Source organism: Heterodontus francisci, chromosome 13, assembly GCF_036365525.1.
Source record: "Heterodontus francisci isolate sHetFra1 chromosome 13, sHetFra1.hap1, whole genome shotgun sequence".
NCBI classification, from domain to species: domain Eukaryota; kingdom Metazoa; phylum Chordata; class Chondrichthyes; order Heterodontiformes; family Heterodontidae; genus Heterodontus; species Heterodontus francisci.
In genome coordinates, this window is record NC_090383.1 from 119,352,036 (window position 1) to 119,376,098 (window position 24,063).

A 24,063-nucleotide genomic window follows, 5' to 3' on the forward strand; every position below is an offset into this window, starting at 1 on the left:
CGCAAACATCTGAAGGTAGTTCTGTTGCCAACTCCTCTTCTTCCTTAAAACAGATATTCCAATTCAGCAACTTTTACTTCTGTCCTGTCTCATTCTCTTTGGAACCGGATTCCTCAGAAAGTTGAAGAGGGATTTCATTGGCAAACACTCACTTTATTTTCCTGGACCATGATATGCTTTCTGAGAGGCAGTAATGTAGGGGTGGTGGGAAGGGCAATTTAGTTTCTTCATCACTGTCAGCAGGTCACAAGATAATGACCAAAGTGGAAGACTATCTTAGTTTATCCATAGAATGATACAGCACTGGTGAAGGCTATTCAGCCTATCGTGGCTGTGCTAGCTCTTTGAAAGAGCTATCCAATGAGTCACACTCCCCTGCTCTTTTTCTCATACCCTGCAAATTTTTCCTTTTCAATTATTTCTCCAATTCACTTTTGAAAGTTCCTATTGTATCTTTGGAACTCTCTGCCTCAACTTTGGAACTCTCTGCCTCGGAAGGTGGTGGAGGCGGGGTCATTGAATAATTTTAAGGCGGGGATAGATAGATTCTTGTTAGGCAAGGGAATCAAAGGTTATTGGGGGTGGATGGAATTCGAGACACAAGCAAGTCAGCCATGATCTTATTGAATGGCGGTGCAGGCTAGAGGGGCCGAATAGTCTACTTCTGCTCCTAATTCGTATGTTTGTATGTTCGTATCTGCTTCCACCACCCTTTCAGGCAACTCATTCCAGATCACAACAACTCACTGCGTAAAAAAAGAATTGGAGCACATTGGACTAATTGGATAGCTCTAAAACCGAGTCAGCACAGAAATGATGGGTCAATAGCTTCCTTCTGCTTTATGATTTATGATTTTATGATTCTAATTGTTTCTCAAATAACTCCTGGGTTTTTCCTTCAGTACTTGCACAAACCCAGTCACTCTTTCTTTTTCTCTCTCCCTCCCTCCATTATTTTCCTGCTTATATTTTAATGATGGAGGTAACATTTAACTTTTATCACACTTGGCTGAGGAACATCTCATTCCTCCAAGAAGGTCCAGGTTGAATCCCTGGTCTCTGTTGAATTTGCAGAGCTGCTAGTGGGCATGACATTCAGCCTTGGCTCCCTGGGTTAGGAGGAGACAATCAACTAGTGATGCATACTGCATATTGTGAAAGTCCGGTAAAGACAGGATTCAGCATGGCTGAATCCGATGAAGGGTCACTGACCCAAAACGTTAACTCTGCTTCTCTTTCCACAGACGCTGCCAGACCTGCTGAGTGGTTCCAGCATTTCTTGTTTTTATTTCAGCATGGCTAGGATGCCTTCACAGTTGAATAGCCTGCTGCTGACACTCACCTTTGTGACTCACACACTAGGAGGTGGTAACAGAGGGCACCCTATGGGGCACTACCTTAAATGTAGGCTGTTCAGGAGTGATATTGGAAGCACTTCTTTGCACAAAGAATAGTTAGAATCTGGAACGCTCTCCCCCAGAAAGCTGTAGAGCCTGGGGGTCAATTGAAAACTTCAAGACTGAGATCAATAGATTTTTTTATCAGGTATTAAGAGGTATGGAATCAAGGTGGGTAGATGGAGTTAAAATACAGATCAGCCATGAACTAACTGAATGGCTGTACAGGCTTGAGGGGTTGAATGGCCTCCTCCTGTTCCTATATTCAATACGTGTGTGAGAAGTGCACAGCAAACTGGAAAAAAACAAGACACTAGCTCTGTAAGTGTTTGATTTTTGAAAAGAGGACCCAATGTCAATACTCTTACTTTCAAAAAAAGCGCTGACACTGAGTCGTGTAGTTCACTGCACAAACAAAAATTTCAGTAACATATTTCCCAGCTAATCAATTAAGGTACCGAGGAAGGGCTACAGACCTGATACATTAACCTAACCCGTTTTCATACATCCACAGACGCTGCCTGACCTACTGAGTGCTTCCTGAAGATCTTCTGTTTTTACAATTGTTATGACTGAGTTGGGAGGAGTGGGCTGTTTATTCTAATTCCACTTCTTCCCGAGTCACAACATGTATTTAAATTTTCCCACTTACCGATATGGTCGATCATACAGAATTTTTATCCCAGAATAAAACACACCAACCAGGTTTCTTTAATAAACAACAAAATTGTCAGTTTATTATAAAACAAGTCTTAACCAGTAATGAAGTAAAGCATAAACACACAGATTGAAATATTAAAGTTCCCTTTTCACCTTAGCCCCTCATACTAAGGCTAACCAGAAAAATAAAGGGATTTGCATGTTAGAGCTCTATTACAAAAAAAAACAGACAAAAAAGCACTTGGGTTAAATACTTGCTAATTCTTGAAGAAGAAAGAAAAGAGATGGAAAGACGTCCTTTGTTGTAGTTTGGCATCCCAAATGCATGTGAACGGCTGTCACTGGGATCGTCCTAGAATAGTTCTTTCCAAGCGATGTTGAAGATCAGTTTGGGTAGGCTTTCCAAGAAATGCAGCTACAGAGGCTTCAGATAGGCCTTACAGCAGAAATGTGGCAATAGAGGTTTCAGTTCCCACACATTTGATACGCAGGGTTTCTTCAAATACAGGAGGAAAGAGGAGACTGACACACTGGATATGCAGTGTGGTTTTCCAAGAGAGAGAAAGAGATGAGCTGGGTTTTCTTGGCAGGTAAAAACCAACTGTCTTTTTTAACAATTCAAAGTGAAACCAAAAACATTCCAGAACTCAAGCCTCCTGACCTCTATAAATCTTGACCTATCACTTCTCTGTAAACATCTTCGCCAAGTCAAAACAACAAGCTCCCTGCTGGTGCTTTATCTGAAAACAGGTGCCTTCCAGTAAGGGCTTGTTTACAAAGCAAGTCCAGGAACTTTCTGGTGACTTCATTTTTTAAAAAAATCACTAAGTTCAGCATCTGTTCGAGCTTCCAGATGAATCAATGTCCATAATTCAACTATAAGTCTTTAGAAACATAGAAGCACTCTCATAACACAATCAATGATCTATGTTGTTGTATAAAGGCTGAAGGAATGTACTACAGAGGGGTTTAGTGGCAACCTACGACACAACCCCACCTTCACATGATCTCCACACTAATGTAAACAAGATTTCTTCACCAATTAAAGTTGGGCATTCTTCGTGCCAGCAGAGAAGCTGCTGATAAAGTCCAAACCAAACACTGAAGTGACCCTGTTAAAAAACTCGTGCTACAGTCTTGATTGTCGTCCAACCTTGTGCAATTTCTTGATTAACTTTATAAAAACAGTCTTGGTCACAAAGGGAAACTTAGGTTCCACCACGAGATTTTAAGGGGAGAGAATTCCACCAAGTTGGACAAATTATGATGTGTTGCAGGATAACCTCAGATCATTGCTTTAAATTGAGCAATGAAAAGTAGTACCATGAGACATGAATTTAAAAACTGATGTAAAGAGGGAATTCTTTCATTCAAAGGTGCAAGTATTTAGAACAATCAGGCAGTTTGTGGAGTAAAGGGTGCATCAGGGACAGTGATGAACAGACTGGTGCTATAATAGGCTGATTATGCACTTTGGGACATGTCCTACATTAAATCCATGTTGTTATTGCTGTAGTTAAGCTGAGGCCCCGCCTTGCCCCTCAGGTGGACATAAAAGATCCCATGGCACTATTTCAAAGAAGAACAGGGAAGTGCTCTTAGTGACAGCTTTGAAATTCTTATCCTTGTTTTCAACTCTATCCATGGGCTCACACCTTCCCTCTCTCTAGACCCTCCTCCAGCTCTACATCTCTCCAAAATCTCAGCACTCCTCCAATTCTGGCCTCTTGTGCAACTCCAATTTTAATTCTTCCATCATTGGTGGCCGTATCTTCAGCTGGTGAGGCCCTAAGCTCTGGGATTTCCTCCCTAAACCTCTCTGCCTCTCCGCCTCCCTCTCCTACTTTAAGATGCCCTTAAAACCTATCCCTTTGAACAAGATTTTGGTCCTCTATCCTAATATCTTATGCGGTTTGGTATCAAATTTTGTTTGATAATCACTCCTGTGAAGGGCCTTGGGGCATTTTACTAAATTAACGATGCTATATAAAGTTGTTGTTATTGTTGTCCCAGTTTAATATGTATTCACTCAAACATCATCACTGAAGAAGAGTATCAATCCGTTAATTACATTGCTGTTCGTGGGAGCTTGCTGTCTCTCACATTAAAATAGTGACAACACTTCAAAAGTACTTCAATATCTGTAAAGGACTTAGGGATGTCCCACTGATGGAATAAGGTGCTATATGAATGCAAGTCTTTCTTACCAAATGGGGTACCCGCTAAGGCAAAATAAATCTTTGGACAGTAGTACCCTCAGGAACAATGTTTTAAAAAAATTAATTAATTTAACCATATAACTGAATGTGTTCACAGTCCTTTAACTCTTTCACTCCCACTGTAGCCCTTCTCCTGGACTGGGGTTTGCTTTTGATAGCTGTGCAGAGTGGATTCAGTCTTTATCAAGAGCAGCTAGAGGGTTAAAAGCAGCAGCTCGTGAAAATCATCTTAACTAAAGTTCACACACTCAAGGAGAGGAAAGCTTTTGTGCTGGAATTTATTTTTCTTCAAAAGGCAGAAATCAAGAGAAAAAGGCATCACTTGCTGACAATCTCAACTGTGAAAGAGAGGAAATGCAAACAGGAAATAGTGACCAAAGTGTACGTGGAGGCGAAGTTCAACGCCAAGTAGCACAGATAAGGTGTTGAGCTTGGACTGTCACAGGAAGTGGGGTCAGTGGGGAAAGGGAGAGGCACTGAAAGACTTACAATAGTATTTCACAGATTGTTCCATACAACGTTCATTTTTAGCCAATCTTACTGAGCAATCAATGTTTTTGAATGATGGAGAAGGAAACTGGTAACGATGAGCTGATTGCTGTGTTATATAGTCGTCTCCTGGGGGGGGGGGCGAGGGTCACACGCTGAAGTAGCCTGTCCTTTCTCACTCACTCGAGCTTGCTGGTATAAATGTTAGGTCACCAACCGATTCTGGCCTCTTTTGCCTTGGAAACCACCAGATTCCGTAAACCCCGGTGCTCCCAGAAACCACAAAGGTTAATGCAATGCTAAGCACCTTTAAAATGCGAAATAATCCGTCATGCATTTCCTCTTGCAACACTGCCCAGTTATATTTCAGGGAGATCTGACTTAATTGATTGCTCACTATCCAGCAATACTGTTGTAAGTCGGGAGTATAACAGGAAAGAAGGAAGGAAAGAAAGAAGAAAAAGAAAAAAGGTTTGCATTTCTATAGCACCTTTCACAACCTCAGGATGTTCCACAGCTCTTCACAGCCTATGAAGCAGTGGAGTCACTATTGTGATGTCGGAAGTGTGACAGCTAAACTGCGCACAGGGAGATCCCACAAACAACAATGTGATGATGACCAGACAATCTCTTTTTGTGGATGTTGATTGAGGAATAAATATTGGCCAGGACACCAGGGAGAACTACCCTGCTGTTCTTCAAAATAGTACCCTGAGATCTTTTAGGTACACCAGAGAGGGCAGATGGGGCTTTGGTTTTACATCTTATCCGAAAGATGGGTAATGTACTTTAGATGCAGACAAAAGAATTGTCACACTTTATTGTCTTAAGGTTCCCAGGAACCATTATCCTCGTATGTTACTGTAGCGCATCAATTTCTGCCACATCTCCTGCCTTACCAAGAGCACCAGTACAAGAGATCACCCCCTATGATGTTTACACGCAGTGAGAATCTTCCTCTTTGCAGCTGACAGCTGTGTGACTCACCCTGCTCAGGAATGTCCTTCAGAACACCTCTCCTTATCAGCTCTTCTCGACTCTGTCTGGTTGACATTTTCCTCTCCAACACTAACATAAAAAGGATGAAGGGAGAAAGAGAGAGAGAATGATTTAAATGCAGCAAATTATTAATCAATAAGAGATCTCTTGTGATGGTCTGCATTCAGAGATCTCCCCAAACTTCCTATAACAGAAGATATAAGCTCAGAGTTATATTATAATAATGACAAATACATCATCAGTAAAACTCCAATTCCAAGGCATGCACATTTTCACAAAGTCCACCAAACTGGGGATGGTGTTGAAATATATTTTCATGCTTAACAGACTGAAAGAAATGAATTATTTTCAGGAGAAACTGATAGCACAATGGGTTAATACCAGAACCTGAATCAGACCCAACCCAAGCTGTTGCAATGAGGTCTCTTTATACTGATCCATATGCAATCAGTCAGGGCAATCTCAATTCAATTCCTAGGTGGGGAAACCCCACAATATAATCTATTTAGCACAACATTCTGAGTATCAGACAACAGAAGCCAAAGGACAATCCTGGCGTGTGAGGGACAGATGTCTCATCAGCCGAGTTACCGGGTGATGTCACAATTAGCCATTCTGGTTTAGAGAAGTTATGTTGGGAGATGTGGAACTGTCATACTGGCACAGCAAAGGATACTGATTTGATTTTGGGGGAATTTTACCCTTAGCGGATGAGCCTATGGTGTGCGTGACTTGGAAGCACTCTCAGTATTCAAGAACAGTCTTTGCAACAACGGTAAAATGTTTCATTCACCAGGCTGAGCAGCTCTGTCCTATCAATCATGAGCTGACCCCAACACCCAGTTGTGTGTGTTTGTCTTTGTGTGCGAGTGCGAGTGTGAGTGAGAGTGTGTAAGAGAAAAAGTTAGAGAAGAAGAGAGGAGAGAGCAGGAGAGAAAAAGTAAGAGAGAGTGAGAGAGCAAGAGAGGCAAAGGGAGAGAGAGGAGGAAATGGAAAGTGAGAGAGTGAGTCAGAGAATGAGTGAGTGAGAGAATGTGAGTGAGGGAGTGAGAGAGCAAGAGAGAAACAGAGGCCGGAATTTTATGCCACCCCAACGAGCCAGATGGTGGCGGGGGTTGGCGTAAAATGGAGCGGGAGGCTCCGGGAAGCCTTCCTGACCTGCTCCCACCTCCACCCCACTTTATGTAGGGCTAGGGGGATGAAAACGGGCTGCCCACCCCATGCCAATCAAGGCCCTTAAGTTGCCAATTAACGGCCATTTAAGAGCCTTCGCCCTCCTCCACGGAGATTTTACCCATGGCAAGTGGGCATCCTGGAGCCAGGAAAGGCCGCCCGGTGAAAGCTGGCAGCCTCTCAGCACCCCGGGGTGGGCCCTGACAAACGGGCATAGGGTACCCAATTGAGGGCCGCCCCCGCTTCTCCAACCACCCCCAGGACCCAAAACGCCACTCCCTCCCTCCAAACGACCACCCTTGCCTCGCCAGGGCCCGACTGATTACCCCCAGCGAGGCAAACCAAACTTACCTGCACTCCTGGCTCCATGTCCTTGGCTAAGCTGCAGTCCCAGGAGTGGCCACCGCTCCTGGTGGCGCTGCTGGGACTAAGAGCAGCTGGCCCATGATTGGCTGGCAGCTCAATGAGGCGGGACTTCCTCCCTCAAGCGGGTGGAAATCCCACCTCAGAACAGTTAAAGCCCAGGGACCCAGCCCAGTAAAATGCACGGCGGATCCCCAGGCGAGGCGGAAGTGGGTTCGCCACCGACTTTTACATCGGTGACCAACTCCCGTCTGCCCGAAGCAAAATCCAGTCCAGAGAGTGAGAGAGAGAGATACTAAGTGAGAACAAGAGAGAGGGAGAAGGAAAGAGAGAGACAGTGAGTTGCATCAGTATGATATCTGCCAATGTCCACTTGCACACAGCAAGATCCCACTAACAGTAATAAGATAAATAACCAGATAATCTGTTTTTTTAAAAGTGATATCATTTATTGGATAAATGTTGACCAGGATACCGGGGATAACTCCCCGATCTTCTTTGAAATATTGCCTTGGGATCTCTTACAACCACCTGAGAGGGCAGACAGGGTCTCAGTTTAATGTTTCATCCAAAAGGCAGCGCTGCCAACAATGCAGCATTCCCTCAGTACTGCACTGGAGTGTCAGGCTGGATTACATGCTCAAGTCTCTGAAGTGGGGTTTGAACCCATAACTGGCTGACTCAGAGTGATACCCAGTGATACAGCTGACATGAATAACCCCATAAAAAAAAGAAACACTTGCATTTATATAGTGCTTTTCTTGACCATCAGCCATCTTAAGGACTTTACAGCCAATGAAGCACTTTGAATATAAGAGCAGGGAGGTTATGAGGAGCTGTATAAAACACTAGTTAGGCCACAGCTGGAGTACTGTGTACAGTTCTGGGCACCACACTATAGGAAGGATGTGATTGCACTGGAGAGGGTGCAGAGGAGATTCATCAGGATGTTGCCTGGGCTGGAGCATTTCAGCTATGAAGAGAGACTGGATAGGCCAGTGTTGTTTTCCTTAGAGCAGAGAAGGATGAGGGGGGACCTGATTGAGGTATACAAAATTATGACGGGCATAGATAGGGTAGTTAGGAAGAAACTCTTTCCCTTAGCAGAGGTGTCAATAACCAGGGGGCATAGATTTAAGGTAAGGGGAAGGAGGTTTAGAGGGGATTTGAGGAAAACATTTTTCACCCAGAGGGTGGTTGGAATCTGGAACACACTGTCTGAAGAGGTGGTAGAGGCAGGAACCCTCATAACATTTAAGAAGTATTTAGATGAGCACTCGAAACGCCATAGCATACAAGGCTACGGCCAAGTGCTGAAAAATGGGATTAGAATAGTTAGGTGCTTGATGGCCAGCACAGACACGGTGGGCTGAAGGGCCTGTTTCTGTACTGTATAACTCTCTGACTCTATGAAATGTAGTCATTGTTATGATGTAGGAAACATGTCAGCCATTTTGTACACAGCAAGCTCCCACAAACAGAAATGTGATAGTGAGCAGATAATCTGTTTTTTTGTGATAAATATTGGCCAGGACATTGGGGAGAACTGCCATGCTCTTCTTTGAGATAATGCCACGGGATCTTTTACAAGCACCCAAATGGAGCCTCAGTTTAACACCTCATCGAATGGATGGCACCACCGACAGTGCAGCACTCCCTCATTGCTGCACTGGAGCATCAGCCTTGATTTTTTTGCTCAACTTCTGGAGTGGGATTGTGAACCCAGAACCTTGTGATATGAGAATGCTGCCAACTGAGCCACAGCTGACACCTCGATAGCCAAACTCTACATATCAAAGATATTGATGCAACCTTACAATCTTATTTACATTAAGAATGGCTCATGGACAAGCCAAAGTGGCTTTGGCCGAAATTGCAATTATATAGGCTGGAGCCCATAATCCAGCTCCTTAGCTATACCCTATTTCCTCCAGTTCCCTTATCATAAGCCCATACACTGGGCCCACATATGGGCTGTTAGAGAGCTAGATTTAATAGTATAAATGCAGGATGCTGACTGAAGGTTTGCGGTCTCCAAGAATCAGAACTAAACAAATGATGTTAATGAATTAGGTGTGCTCGTCAGCAACCATTCCATTTATTCAGAACAGGACTGAAACTGTGGTGTTTACTGGAGCATTTTGAGATTATCCATCTGTTGGATGAGATCTTAAACTGAGACCCCCACCTGCCTATCCCAGTAGATGGTAAAGGGCTGCACGACATTATTATAGAAGCAGGAATGTTTACCCCAGTGTCTCCCACAAATAACATCACCATAAACTGGTCATTTATGGGATCTTTCTGTGTCCACATTGTCTGCTGCTTTTCTCTAAATAAAAGTGGCGACTCCACTTCAAAATAATTCCTTGGATGTGAAGCACATTGGCACATTCTAAAGCAATTTATAAGTGCAAGAATTTTCTTTTTGCTTACACTTAATCGTGTGGCCTATAATCCTGTTCCTAACCAGAGACTGAATGCACTCCTTTGTGAAGGCATTAATTAACACAGCACTAACGACTGTACTTTCAAAGGGAGTCTGTTCCATGTTTCCATGACTCTGGGTGGGAAAAAACCTTCCTTTAATCTCTAGTCCTGCTCAATGATTGCCTAACTTTATATTGAAGTGGTCCAATTCTGCATTTAGAGTTAAATAATTTGCTTAAATCCACATTATCTGAACATTTCAGCATTTGAAAAATTCCAGTGAGAAAAAGTCCCATTTTGTCAACCAAGCAAGTCTGCGATGAAACACAGGAAGATATTAATAAGCTTTCAGGAAGGGCGTGTAATTGGCAATTAAATTTCAATATAAACAAGGGTGAGGTGGTGCATTTTGGTAGGAAGAATAAGGAGGCCACATACTCCTTGGAAAACAAGAGCAAATATGGGGTAGAGCAGCAAAGCGATTTTGGGATACAGATTCACAAATTATTAAAAGTAGCGATACTAATTAATAAAGCCATAAATAGGCTTTATCTGGCAGTGTCGCCTGTAGCAGCATGCCCCTCTGCCTTCAATAAAGTTAAAGTGCAGGTGGGAAGAGGCCCTTAGGTGGCCATTAATTTGCCATTTAGAAGCATCAATTGGCCTGGGGCGGGAAGGCTGTCTTTGGCCTTCCTGCCCCAGACAAGATGGCGGGTGGTGCGGGCGATGGTGGAAACGACACCCCCTGCCATTTTGTTTGCCCCATCACTCCGCCACCCCCCCCCAACCCCCATCCCCCATCTTCAAGGGCAGAATAAAGTCCTGCCCTGAGAGTGTTGTGCAGAGTTCTGGTCTCCACATTATAAAAAACGATATGGAGACACTGGAGACGAAGAAAAAAAAGATTTACAAGATTGATACATGAACTGAGAGATTATAACTATCAGAACAGACTATGCAGGTTGGGGCTCTTTCCTTTAAACTTATGAAGCTGGTTGGTAAAGTGGAGCAGCAATCAAATGAGGCCAATGAAGTTTTTAACTATGGCAACAACACAGCTTGCATATATATATATAGAATAAAACAGAAAGTGCTGGAAATACTCAGCAGGTCTGGCAGCATCTGTGGAGAGAGAAGCAGAGTTAACGTTTCAGGTCTGTGAACGTTCAACAGAGCAGGGTCAATGATGAAGCACCATAGACCTGAATCATTAACTCTGTTCCTCTCTCCACAAATGCTGCCAGACCTGTTGGTTATTTCCAGCACTTTCTGTTTTTATTTCAGATTTCCAGTCTCCGCAGTACTCTATCTTGTATTTAAATAGCACCTTTAAAGCAATAAAACATCTCAATGTGCTTCACAGGACTGTTATTAAACAAAATTTGACGCCAAGCCATATAAGAAACTATTACAGAAGACTGGTCAAAGAGAAAGCTTTTAAGGAGCATCTCCATAGAGGGTAGAGAGCTGCAAGGTTTAGAGTTCTTATCCTTATTTCAAATCCCTCCGTAGCCTCACCCTCCCTATCTCTGCAATCTTATTTTATTTTATTTAGAGATACAGCACTGAAACAGGCCCTTCGGCCCACCGAGTCTGTGCCGACCAACAACCACCCATTTTATACTAATCCTACATTAATCCCATATTCCCTACCACATCCCCACCATTCTCCTACCACCTACCTACACTTGGGGCAATTTACAATGGGCAATTTACCTATCAACCTACAAATCTTTGGCTGTGGGAGGAAACCGGAGCACCTGGCGGAAACCCACGCGGTCACAGGGAAAACTTGCAAACTCCGCATAGGCAGTACCCAGAACTGAACCCGGGTTGCTGGAGCTGTGAGGCTGCGGTGCTATATCTGTCCTCCTCCAGGAGGAAAGAGAGCTGGGAAGGTTTACGGAGGGAATTTCACAACTCAGGGCCTTGGCAGCTGAAAGCATGACCCCCAATGGTGGAGTGATTAAAATCGGGGATGCTCAAGTGGACAGAATTGGAGGACAGATATCTCAGATGTTTGCCAGGAAAGATTGCAGAGATAGGAAGGGGTGAGGCTATAGAGGAATTTGAAATCAAGGATAAGAACTTCAAAATCAGGGCATTGCTTAACTGGGAGTCATTGTAGGTCACTGAGCACAGGGTTGATGGGTGAACATAATTTAGTGAGAGTTAGGACGTGGGCAGTAGAGTTTTGGGTGACCACTAGTTTATGGAGTGTAGAATGTGGGAGGCCAGCCAGGAGTGTATAGGAATAGTCAATTCTAGAGACAACAAAGGCATGGACAATGGTTTCAGCAGCAGATAGGCTGAGACGGGGCAGCATAGGACGATGTTACAGAGGTAGAAATAGGTAGTCTTAGTGATGGCATGGATATGTGGTTCGAAGCTCATCTCGAGGTCAGAAATGACACCAAGGTTGTGAACAGTCTGGTTCATTCTCAGACAGTTGCCAGGGAGAGGGATGGAGTCGGTAGCTGGGGAACAGAATTTATGGTGGGGATGGAAGGCAATGGCTTTGGTATTCCCAATATTTGATTGGAGGAAATTTCTGCTCCTCGAGCACTGGATTTCAGCCAAGCAGTCTGATAATGTAAAGACAGTGGAGGGGTCAAGAGAGGTGATGGTGAGGTAGAATTGGATGAAAACTGACGTGATTTCGAATCATGTCACCGAGGGGCATCATGTAGAAAAAGCCATGATGGTAGAATTCAAAGCAGAGAATGTCACAATCAAAGGAAAGAGATGGTAACCATTATTTCGGCTTCAGAGGAATCAAAACATTGTTGTGTTCAAATTGTACTGTGCTGTAATTATAAATGTGCTATCATTAAAATAGCAGTCAGAGGTGATTCATAAGAATGTACTATTTTCGCTGTTAAAAACGCACAGCATGATTTCAATTACAGTCTTTGAAGAATTGAAGAAAGCAGGATTTTCACTGTCGCTGCATTGAAGACTACGGATGAAATCAAAATGTAGAGACTCAGACAGACAACTGCACGGTGATGGAAGTTGTGAGCATTGAGGACATGAACTCTGAAGGAAGTTGATGAGCGTGGAGTGCATTGTCTAGAAAAGAGTAAATAAGTGGAAGATGTTACGTCTAAAAAGAAATGGGTTTTTAAAGGGCAAGTTTACAACTTTGTGACATATATTGCACAGAAGCATATCTCTCCCAGAGTGGGAAGATGAATTTAGCCTGAGAAACTGCTGAGTTAATGGAAAAAGTGTCAAAGGAGAAGCCAACAACTAAAGCACAGCCAGAGCAATTTGCAAAGACAGACTTGAATCTATATAGTGCCCTATTACATCTCTCAGAAGGGTCCCAAATTGCTCTGCATGAAATACTTTAAAATGCAATAACTTGCTATACAGCAATTCTGCTCTGCACAGTAATAAGATGATTGAACAGCTAAATTGTTTTTAGTGGTGATTTTTAGAGGAGGTTATTTGAGGTAACTCTCTTTGTTTTTCAATCACTGCAACAGGCCCAATTCTGCCTCTCATTCACGGGGCCGTGTCTCTGACAATACAACACTTGCTGGACATTGAGCAAAAGAATCGGACCAAATGGGCTAAAAATTGTTGTCGAGTAATGGTGAGGGCAATAGTGCTCGCCATTATTTAAGTGCAAATGCCACGGCAACTTCAGGGGAGGGGGATATATATGATTAAACATGGAAATTGAGAAGTAGCCATCGAGATGTGCTGCTCTGCATTAGCTTCGTGGAAACAGCATCATTTTGCCTGCCTCACCATTGATATGCATTGAATGGTGTGAAGTTCCTGTACTTGCATGATAGACACAAAGTAAACCGGTCAATAAAAGTTAAGTCCGTCATTTCAAGTATAAGTAGCCTTGTAATAACGTGATTACTGCCAGTCAACCTCTCTGGTGCTGAAATAAAAAATAGAAAGTGCTGAAAATACTCAGCAGGTCTGGCAGCATTTGTGGAGAGAGAAGCAGAGTTAACGTTTCAGGTCTGTGACCTTTCATCAGAACTGGCAAAGGTTAGAAATGTAATAGGTTTTAAGCAAGAGAAGCGGGGGTGGGGGGGTGGGGCGGGGAAGAGAATAAAAGGGAAGGTGTGTGATAGGACAGAGGGCCGGAGAGATTAATTGACAAGGAGGTTATGGGGCAAAGGCAAAGGAAGTGTGCTAATGGTGTGATGAAAGACAAAGCATTAGTGCAGAGAGAGTGTTAATGACAGAATAATGAACAGTTCTGTCCAAAAGCACAAACATGAAAAACCAAGTTTAAGGCAGGCAGATGGTAAAAAATGATAAAAACAAAATAGAATCAAATAATAATAAAAATGGGCCAGTCATGCTCTGAAATTATTGAACTCAATGTTGAGTCAAGAATGCTTTAGAATGTCTAATCGGAAAATGAGGTGCTAGTTAGTTAGTTAGTTAGCGATACAGCACTGAAACAGGCCATTCGGCCCACCGAGTCTGTGCCGACCATCAACCACCCATTTATACTAATCCTACACTAATTCCATATTCCTACCACATCCCCACCTGTCCCTATATTTCCCTACCACCTACCTACACTAGGGGCAATTTATAATGGCCAATTTACCTATCAACCTGCAAGTCTTTTGGCATGTGGGAGGAAACCGGAGCACCCGGAGAAAACCCACGCAGACACAGGCAGAACTTGCAAACTCCACACAGGCAGTACCCAGAATTGAACCCGGGTCGCTGGAGCTGTGAGGCTGCGGTGAGGCTGCTGTGAGGCTGCGGTGCTAACCACTGCACCACTGTGCCACCCAGGTGCTGTTCCTTGAGCTTGCATTGATGTTTACTGGAACACTGCAGCAGGCCAAGGACAGAAATGTGGGCATGGGAACAAGGTGGAGAAATAAAATGGCAAGCAACCAGAAGCTGGGGGTCATACTTTCGGACTGAGTGGAGGTGTTCCACAAAGTGGTCACCCAATCTGCGTTTGGTCTTCCCAATGTAGAGGAGACTGCATTGTGAGTAGCGAATACAGTATACTAAATTGAAAGAAGTACAAGTAAATCGCAGCTTCACCTGGAAGGACTGTTTGGGGCCTTGGATGGTGAGGAAAGCGGAGGTAAAAGGGCAGGTATTACACCTCCTGCAATTGCATGGGAACGTGCCGTGTTAAGGGGACGGAGTGTCTGGGGTAATGGAGGAGTGGATCAGGGTGTCACAGACGGAACAATCCCTTCGGAATGCTGACGGAGGGGGACAAGATGAGTTTGGTGGTGGCATCACGCTGGAAGTGGCGGATATGGCGGAGGATGATCCTTTGGATGTGTAGACTGGTAGGGTGGAAAGTGTGGACAAGGGGCACCCTGTCGTGGTTCTGGGAGGGAGGAGAAGGGGTGAGGGTAGAAATGGGGAAATGAGTCGGACATGGTTGAGGGCCACGTCAACCACAGTGGAGGGGAATCCTTGGTTGAGGAAAGAGGAGGACATATCAGAAGCGCTGTTGTGGAAGGTTGTATCATCAGAACAAATACATCAGAGACAGAGAAACTCGGAGAATGGAATGGAGTCCTCACAGGAAGCAGGGTGTGAGGAAGTACTGCTGAAAATAAACTAATACAAATGTGAGTCTCATTACTTCAGATTTAAATTGTTTTTGGAGATTTTGAAAAGATTATTTTTTAAACATTTTTGTCTCCTTTATCTGTCAATACAATCTTTCTTTCCCTCTATTTATTTCTCATTCTACACCTGAATTGAGACTAAATTCACCCACTAATTTACACTTCCTTGTTCAGACTCTGCACTGTTCATTTCACATACCTTCAAGCTGATTGGTTAAGGTGATGCACAGATGCTTGCCCCATTCACTCAGATCCCAGATACCCTGTCGAAGGCATTTCACTCTTCCCATCTACCACTGATAGCAACTTGCAATGCAAAATATCACAGCGATTAAATGGAAAAGTGCAAGTTTAACTCATGGAGACTGGTTACAGGAATTTTTGGGCTAATGTGTTCAATTCTGGGATGGGGCTTGAGTCCTTACCCCTTGTGCCTCAGATGAAGGTGTTGCCAATTAAACCAAGGTGACACAAAGTGATAGCCATAGCCATTATGGGAGGTTAAATGAAGAGCACTGTAACAAAGCTAGGGTTAATGAGTAACTTACGAGCAGACGCCTCCTGGAACTTCTCGCTCGTTTTCTTTTTCCGCCACTTCCATGGTTTGAAGATTTTGCTTATGGATGCAAGCTTGCTTTTTCGTTTCAGTGGTGGTGTCCCAGATACAGGCAATCCTTCCGAGCTTGTGACTGAGTATTTGTCCAGTCCATCAACTGCAACCAGAAAGAGAACTATGTGAACTCTCCGTCTTCCTGCATTCCTACAACATTAGTAGGATGTTCCACCATTCAAGGTAGTCACATGACACAACGATAATGGAGTTGTTGAACAATCACAGCGATCAATCTCTATCAATGAGTCGACAACCGACCCAGACATGAGGTGGGGAAAACCCCCAGTGGTTAAGAGCTTCGGGAACCACAGGCCCAAACTCACCTGTTGCTCCCAAGTTACACTCATTAGACTGGTGACATTGACCCAGGTTGATGACAGTTCCAGTACCACCATCTAGCCGTCAACCAATTACATATCCATTGTAAAATATTTCCACTCATTCTCACTTTCTTTATTTTCATTATCAATTTTTCCAAATGAACCATACCAAAGACCTTGGTAAAATCCAAGCCCAACTCATCCACTGCCTTACTTCTATCAATCTTCTTTGTCATAAAAAAAGTAAGTTAGATAAACAAGACATCAGTTGGCAATCTTTTATGATTTGATTTCTATCCCAATGCTCCATCATCTTATCTTTAATAACTGTTTGCATAACTTTATCCACGATACTCATTAAACTCAGTGGCTTGAAGAACAAATATCATCCCAGGACACCAAGGGGAACTCCCCTACTCTTCCTCCAATATAACTCTGGGATCATTCACCTCCACCTGAGAGGACATAAGAACATACAAATTAGGAGCAGGAGGTGGCCACTCGGCCCCTCGAGCCTGTTTCATCATTCAAATCATGGCTGATCTGTTTGTCACCTTAACTCCAGATACTCGCCTACCCCCGATAACTTTTCACCCCCTCGATCAAGAATCTATCTACCTCTGCCTTAAAAATATTCAAAGACTCTGCTTCCACTGCTTTTTGAGGAACAGAGTTCCAAAGACTCACGACCCTCTCAGAGAAAGAAATTATCCTCATCTCTGTCTTAAATGGGCAACCCCTTATTTTTAAACAGTGAACCCTATTTTTGATTCTCCCACAAAGTGAAACATCCTTTTCACATCCACCCTGTCAAGACCCCTCAGGATCTTATATGTTTCAATCAAGTCACCTCTTACTCTTCTAAACTCCAGCGGATACAAGCCTAGCCTGTCCAACCTGTCCTCATAAGACAACCAACCCATTCCAGGTATCAGTCCAGTAAATCTTTTCTGAACTACTTCCAATGCATTTACATCCTTCCTTAAATAAGGAGACCAATACTGTGCACAGAACTCCAGATGTGGTCTCACCAATGCCCTGTATAACTGAAGCATAGCCTCCCTACTTTTGTATTCAATTCGTCTCACAATAAATGATAATATTCTATTAGCTTTCCTAATTATTTGCTGAACCTGCATACTAACCTTTTGCAATTCATGCACTAGGATACCCAGATCCCTCTGCATCTCAGAGCTCTGCAATCTCTCACCATTTAGATAATATGCTTCTTTTTTATTCTTTCTGCCAAAATGGACAATTTCAAATCTTCCCACATTATACACCATTTGCCAGAACTTTGCCCACTCACTTAACCTATCTATATCCCTTTGTAGCCTCCTTATGTCCTCTTCACAACTTATTTTCCTACCAGCCTTTGTGCCATGAACAAATTTAACAACCAGACCTTCAGTCCCTTCATCCAAGTCATTTATATAAATTGTAAAAAGTTGAGGCCCCAGCACTGATCGCTGTGGCATACTACTCGTTACATCTTGCCAACCAGAAAATGACCCATTTATGCCTACTGACTGTTTCCTGTTCGCTAGCAGATCTTCTATCCATGCCAACATGTTACCCCATACACCATGAGCTTTTATTTTCCCCAATAACATTTGATGTGACACCTTATCAAATGCCTTCTGGAAATCTAAGTACAGTACATCCACAGGTTCCCCTTTAACCACAGCACACATTACTTCTTCAAAGAACCCCAATAAATTGGTTAAACATGATTTTCCACCACAAAACCATGTTGACTCTGCCTGATTACCTTGAATTTTTCTAAGTGCCCTGCTACAACATCTTTAATAATAGCTTCTAACATTTTTCCTAAGACGGATGTTAAGCTCACTGGCCTGTAGTTTCCTGCTTTCTGTCTCCCTCCCTTTTTGAATAAAAGAGTTACATTGGCTATTTTCCAGTGTAATGGAACCTTCCCTGAATCTGGGGAATTTTGGAAAATTAAAACCAACGCATCAACTATCTCACCAGCCACTTCTTTCAAGACCCTAGGTTGAAGCCCATCAGGACCCAGGGACTTGTCAGCCCACAGCTCCAACCATTTGCTCAGTACCACTTGCCTGGAGATTGTAATTTTCTTGAGTTCCTTCCTCCCTTCCGTTTTCTGATTGACAGCTATTGCTGGGATGTTACTTGTATCCTCTATAGTGAGACCGATGCAAAATACCTGTTCAATTCATCTGTGATCTCCTTATTTTCCATTATTAATTCCCCAGACTCACTTTCTATAGGACCAACACTCAAATAGAAGCAAAATACTGCAGATGCTGGAAATCTGAAGTAAGAACAAGAAATGCTGGAAATACTCAGCAGGTCTGGCAGCATCTGTGGAGAGAGAAGCAGAGTTAACGTTCCAGGGCAGTGACCCTTCATATTAGCTCTCTCTAACTATATTCTTTTATAAATATCTACAGAAGCTCTAACTATCTGTTTTATATTTCTAGCTAGCTTTCTTTTGTATTCTAATTTTTTCCTCCTTATTAATCTTTTAGTTTTTCTTTGCTTTTCTTGTATTCTGTCCAATCTTCTGAACTGCCACTTTGTGCAATTATATGCCTTTTTTCAAATTTTGATTTTATCTTTAACTTTTTCAGTTAGCCACAGATAGTGGGTCCTCCCCTTGGAATTTTTCTTTCTCATTGAAATGTATCTATTCTGTATATTCTGAAATATCCCCTTAAATGTCTGCCACTGCATCTCTATTGACCTTTACCTTGACCGACTTTGCCAGTTCACTTTTGCTAGCTTTGTTTTCATGCTCTCATTATTGCCCTTATTCAAGTTTAAAATACTGGTCTTAGACCCACTCTTCTCTCCCTCAAACTGAATGTAAAATTCAATCATATTATGATCGCTGCTGCCTAGGGGCACCTTCACTATGAGGTCATTAATTAATCCCCTCTCGTTGCACAATACCAGGTCTAGTATAGCCTGCTCTCTGGTTGGATGCAGAAAGTACTATTTTAAGAAACTATCCCGAAAACATTCTATGAACTCCTCATCTAGGCTGCCTTTGCCCAACTGATTTTTCCAGTCTATATGTCGATTAAATCCCCCATGATTATCGCCATATCTTTCTGACAAGCTCCCATTATTTTTTCCTTTATACCCTGTCCTACTATGTGGTTACTGTTAGGAGGCCTATACACCAGTCCCATAAGAGACTTCTTGCCTTTATCATTCCTCATCTCTATCCAAACTGCTTCTACATCCTGGTTTCCTGAACTTAGGTCATCCCTGTCTCTTGCGCTAATACCATCATTAATTAACAGAGTTACCCCTCCACCTTTTTCTGGCTTCCTGTCCTTCCTAAATGCCATGTACCCATCAATATTCAGGTCCCAATCTATGTCATCCTGCAGCCATGTCTCTATAATGGCTAGCAGATCGTACTTATTTATTTCTATTTGCGCTCTCAGTTCATCTGTTTTGTTTCAAACGCTGCGTGCATTCAGATACGGAGCCTTTGGTTTTGTCCTTTTATTATTTTTGTAACCTCTAGCCTTATCTGCTGATTTACTCTTAGATCTGTACTCTCTGTCCCTTCCTGTCACATCTTTTTATCATTTCCCATATTAACACCTTTCTCTCTTGCCTTGTCACTACTCTTTGATTTATCACATCTTCCCAAATATGATCCCTTTTCCCCACTATTTAGTTTAAAACCCTCTCGGGATCTCGGTATAACGTCTCACCTGAAGGTCGGCACCCCTGACAGTGCAGCACCCCCCTTGGTACTGCATTGGGGTGTCAGCCCAGATTTTGTGCTCAAGTTTCTGAAGTGCGGCTTGAACCCACAAGTTTCCAACTCAGAGGCAAGAGCGCTACCCACTTCTTCTTCTTCTTAGGCAGTCCTTTGGGAACAAGGATGACTTTCTTCCACTCCAGGGTTGTGGGTCCTTAGGTGACTGAATAGTCCAATTCTGGATCCGCACATTCTGCCACAGGTGGGGCAGGTGTTTTGGTGAGGCGAGTGAATGGGATGCTCGAATTTCCGAACACTCCTTCCGCTGTTTGTGCTTGGGCACTGCCTGGGCATGTCGACGTTGTTTGAACTAGCTGGCACCTTCGCGGATGTTTCTTCGCCATTTTGGGCGGTCTCAGGCAAGAGATTCCCACGAATCAATGGAGATGTCACATTTATTCAGGGAGGCTTTAAGGACATTTTTTTTTTATTCATTCATGGGATGAGGGCGATGCTGGCCAGGCCAGCATTTATTGCCCATCCCTAATTGCCCTTGAGAAGGTGGTGGTGAGCTGCCTTCTTGAACCGCTGCAGTCCATGTGGTGTAGGTACACCCACAGTGCTGTTAGGAAGGGAGTTCCAGGATTTTGACCCAGCGACAGTGAAGGAACGGCGATATAGTTCCAAGTCAGGATGGTGTGTGACTTGGAGGGGAACTTGCAGGTGGTGATGTTCCCATGTATTTGCTGCCCTTGTCCTTCTAGTTGGTAGAGGTCACGGGTTTGGAAGATGCTGTCTGAGGAGCCTTGATGCATTGCTGCAGTGCATCTTGTAGATGGTACACACTGCTGCCACTGTGCGTCGGTGGTGGAGGGAGTGAATGTTTGTAGATGGGGTGTCAATCAAGCGGGCAGCTTTGTCCTGGATGGTGTCGAGCTTCTTGAGTGTTGTTGGAGCTGCACCCATCCAGGCAAGTGAAGAGTATTCCCTCACACTCCTGACTTGTGCCTTGTAGATGGTGGACAGGCTTTGGGGAGTCAGGAGGTGAGTTACTCGCTGCAGGATTCCTAGCCTCTGACCTGCTCTTGTAGCCACGGTATTAATAAGGCTAATCCAGTTCAGTTTCTGGTCAATGGTAGCCCCTAGGATGTTGATAGTGGGGGATTCAGCGATGGTAATGCTGTTGAATGTCAAGGGGAGAATGTTAGATTCTCTCTTGTTCGAGATGGTCATTGCCTGGCACTTGTGTGGCGCGAATGCTACTTGCCACTTATCAGCCCAAGCCTGGATATTGTGCAGGTCTTGCTGCATTTCTACACGGACTGCTTCAGTATCTGAGGAGTCATGAATGGTGCTGAACATTGTGCAATCATCAGCGAACATCCCCACTTCTGACCTGATGATTGAAAGAAGGTCATTGATGAAGCAACTGAAGATGGTTGGGCCCAGGACACTACCCTGAGGAACCCTGAGGGCGGCACAGTGGCGCAGTGGTTAGCACCGCAGCCTCACAGCTCCAGCGACCCGGGTTCAATTCTGGGTACTGCCTGTGTGGAGTTTGCAAGTTCTCCCTGTGTCTGCTTGGGTTTCTTCCGGGTGCTCCGGTTTCCTCCCACATGCCAAAGACTTGCTGGTTGATAGGTTAATTGGCCATTATAAATTGCCCCTAGTATAGGTAGGTGGTAGGGAAATATAGGGACAGGTGGGGATGTGGTAGGAATATGGAATTAGTGTAGGATTAGTATAAATGGGTGGTTGATGGTCGGCACAGACTCGGTGGGCCGAAGGGCCTGTTTCAGTGCTGTATCTCTAAACTAAACTAAACTAAACTCCTGCAGTGATGTCCTGGAGCTCAGATGATTGACCTCCAACAACCACAACCATCTTCCTTTGTGCTAGGTATGACTCCAGCCAGCGGAGGGTTTTCCCCCTGATTCCCATTGACCTCAGTTTTGCTAGGGGATGCTACATCCTTGTAGCATTTCGTCTGTCTTCCTGTTAACCGCTTGCCGTGACAAAGCTCGGAGTAAAAAGCTTGTTTTGGGAGTCTTGTGTCAGGCATGTGGATGATATTCCCACTGAGGCACAGCTGATACCCAAGCAAAGCCAACTCATACATACATTACACATCAAAAAATCAGAATGGCAGCATTGAATGAAGCAGAGACGCCCTCAGGAGAGAAATTAATTGAGCGTGGCTCCAATATTCACAAGTCACTCACACACCTGAGCCCTTAATGAAATGAACATTAAGACACAGTTTTTAATAATGGTTATTAATGTTTATTATGTTTCCAATAAAACCATCAATAACAAAACCGCCTACGTAGAATATGTGGGTTTTCATTTTCCTGTGCACTACCTATAGCATCCTTGCTAATCTGCTGACAATAAATTCCTACACCTGCTATTTTAAACCAGATGTTAAGTTGCTCATTTTAAGCATTGTAGTTAATGCACATGCATTGAGTTAAAAATAGCACACAGTGCAGATGAAACCCTGTAGGAGTTACTGGCCTTCGCAACTGTTCCTGAGTTTCCAAATCCTGAAATTATAAACCTGTTACAAGTTTCACTCCTGATTTGAAACTGGCTTCAGTTATGGAAAAAGTCCTGTTTGTTACTGAACTCAACCCTGAACTGGGGGAAAACAATCCCACAAGAATAGAGCAGGTCACACAATGGTGGCAGGATGATTGATATCCAGTATCTCCCTGATCCTTTCGTGTCTATCCTCCTTACTGAGAGATCGGCACCAAAAGGTCACCTACAAGCAGGTTAATGGGTGATTTAATAGAGATATTGAATATTATGAACAGTTTTGATAAAGTCAATAAAGAGAAACTGTTTGTACTGGAAGGGAGGGTCAGTAACCAGAGGACACAGATTTAAGATAATTGGCAAAAGAACCAGAGGGGGGGATGTTTTTACACAGCAAGTTGTGATCTGGAATACACTGCATGAAAAGGTGGCTCAAAGCAGATTCAATAGTAACTTCCTAAAGGAAATTGGATAAATACTTGAAAAGGAAAAAGAACTGCATGGCTGGGGGAAGGGGCAGAGGAGTGTGATTAATCGGAGAGCTGTTTCCTACATTACAACAGCAACTACACTTCAAAAGTACTTAATTAACTGTAAAGCACGTTGGGCCATTCCAAGGGTCTCTTAAAGCAGGGGTTTCTATCCCTTTTGCACATACCAACAGAATTAACTTGAATCTATCAGTGTCACAGAATTAGTCAAGAAGAGAGCACTTAGGGCTGGATTTTTCCACCCCGGTAGAAATCCCGCTGCCGGGGCTGAAAGGCGGAGCCGACCACGCGCCAGCGGGTGGTGGGACACTGAGGCAGCGTTTTGCCGGCAGTAGCCAATAAACAGACTGCTGCCGGGACCGCCGTCCAATTGTGGATGGTGGCCCAACTCCCAGAGCGGGCAGCTTGGCAGCCTTGGCAGCCACGGCTAGCAGTGGCCACCGCTGAGGCTGCAGGATGAGGATGAGGGCACTTCCATGCCGAGGCACCCTCGAAGATGAGGCAAGTGTCTTTGAGTAAGCCGGGGTCGTGCAGGCAGACCTCGGCGATTGGGGGTGGGGATGGAGCATATTCCAGCGGCGGCACCTTAGACATGGGGGTGGCCATTGCAGCGGGGGAAGGGGGAGCCGTCCATGGGACATGGAGTGGCCATAAAGGAGGTCCCTCAACCCCCGGGAAACCGCTGAGAGGCCATCAGGTTTTACCTGTCTGTCTCCTCATACGGCAGCAGTTCCTCCTGACACCGGTAAAATGCCGGTGGGGGTGAGACGTGAACCTTAATAGGGAAACTAATTGCCTCAATTGGCTCTCTGGTGAATAACTGTGCCACTGAGGTTCCTGCCACTGGTAATATGCTGTGACAGTAAGAAGACCTCCGACTCCCCACCTGATACCTTTCCCCTCCATATTATCATCCCTCCCTCCGGCCTCCCAGTCTGTCTCAAAAGGGTTGGAAAAATCCAGCCCATTGTGGGACAACTTAATAACTTCATCAAACACCCCCACATACACATTTATATATTATAAATGCATATAAGTTTATCTGCGCGCGCAGACACACAGCAGCTCTGAGTA

At 44.0% G+C, this 24,063-nt stretch overlaps 1 protein-coding gene across 3 annotated transcripts in view; it reads right to left on the bottom strand.

Moving 5' to 3' along the window:
• The window catches only part of phactr2 (phosphatase and actin regulator 2), a 193,177-nt gene that overhangs the window by 59,255 nt on the left and 109,859 nt on the right, over positions 1 to 24,063 (bottom strand). For all 3 annotated transcript variants that reach the window (XM_068045586.1, XM_068045584.1, XM_068045585.1), the window contains exons 2-3: positions 15,867 to 16,031; positions 5,753 to 5,833 (exon numbers count right to left, since the gene is read on the bottom strand). In XM_068045586.1, coding sequence (XP_067901687.1) covers positions 5,753 to 5,833; positions 15,867 to 16,031 — 246 coding nt within the window. The remainder of the gene's footprint in view (positions 1 to 5,752; positions 5,834 to 15,866; positions 16,032 to 24,063) is intronic.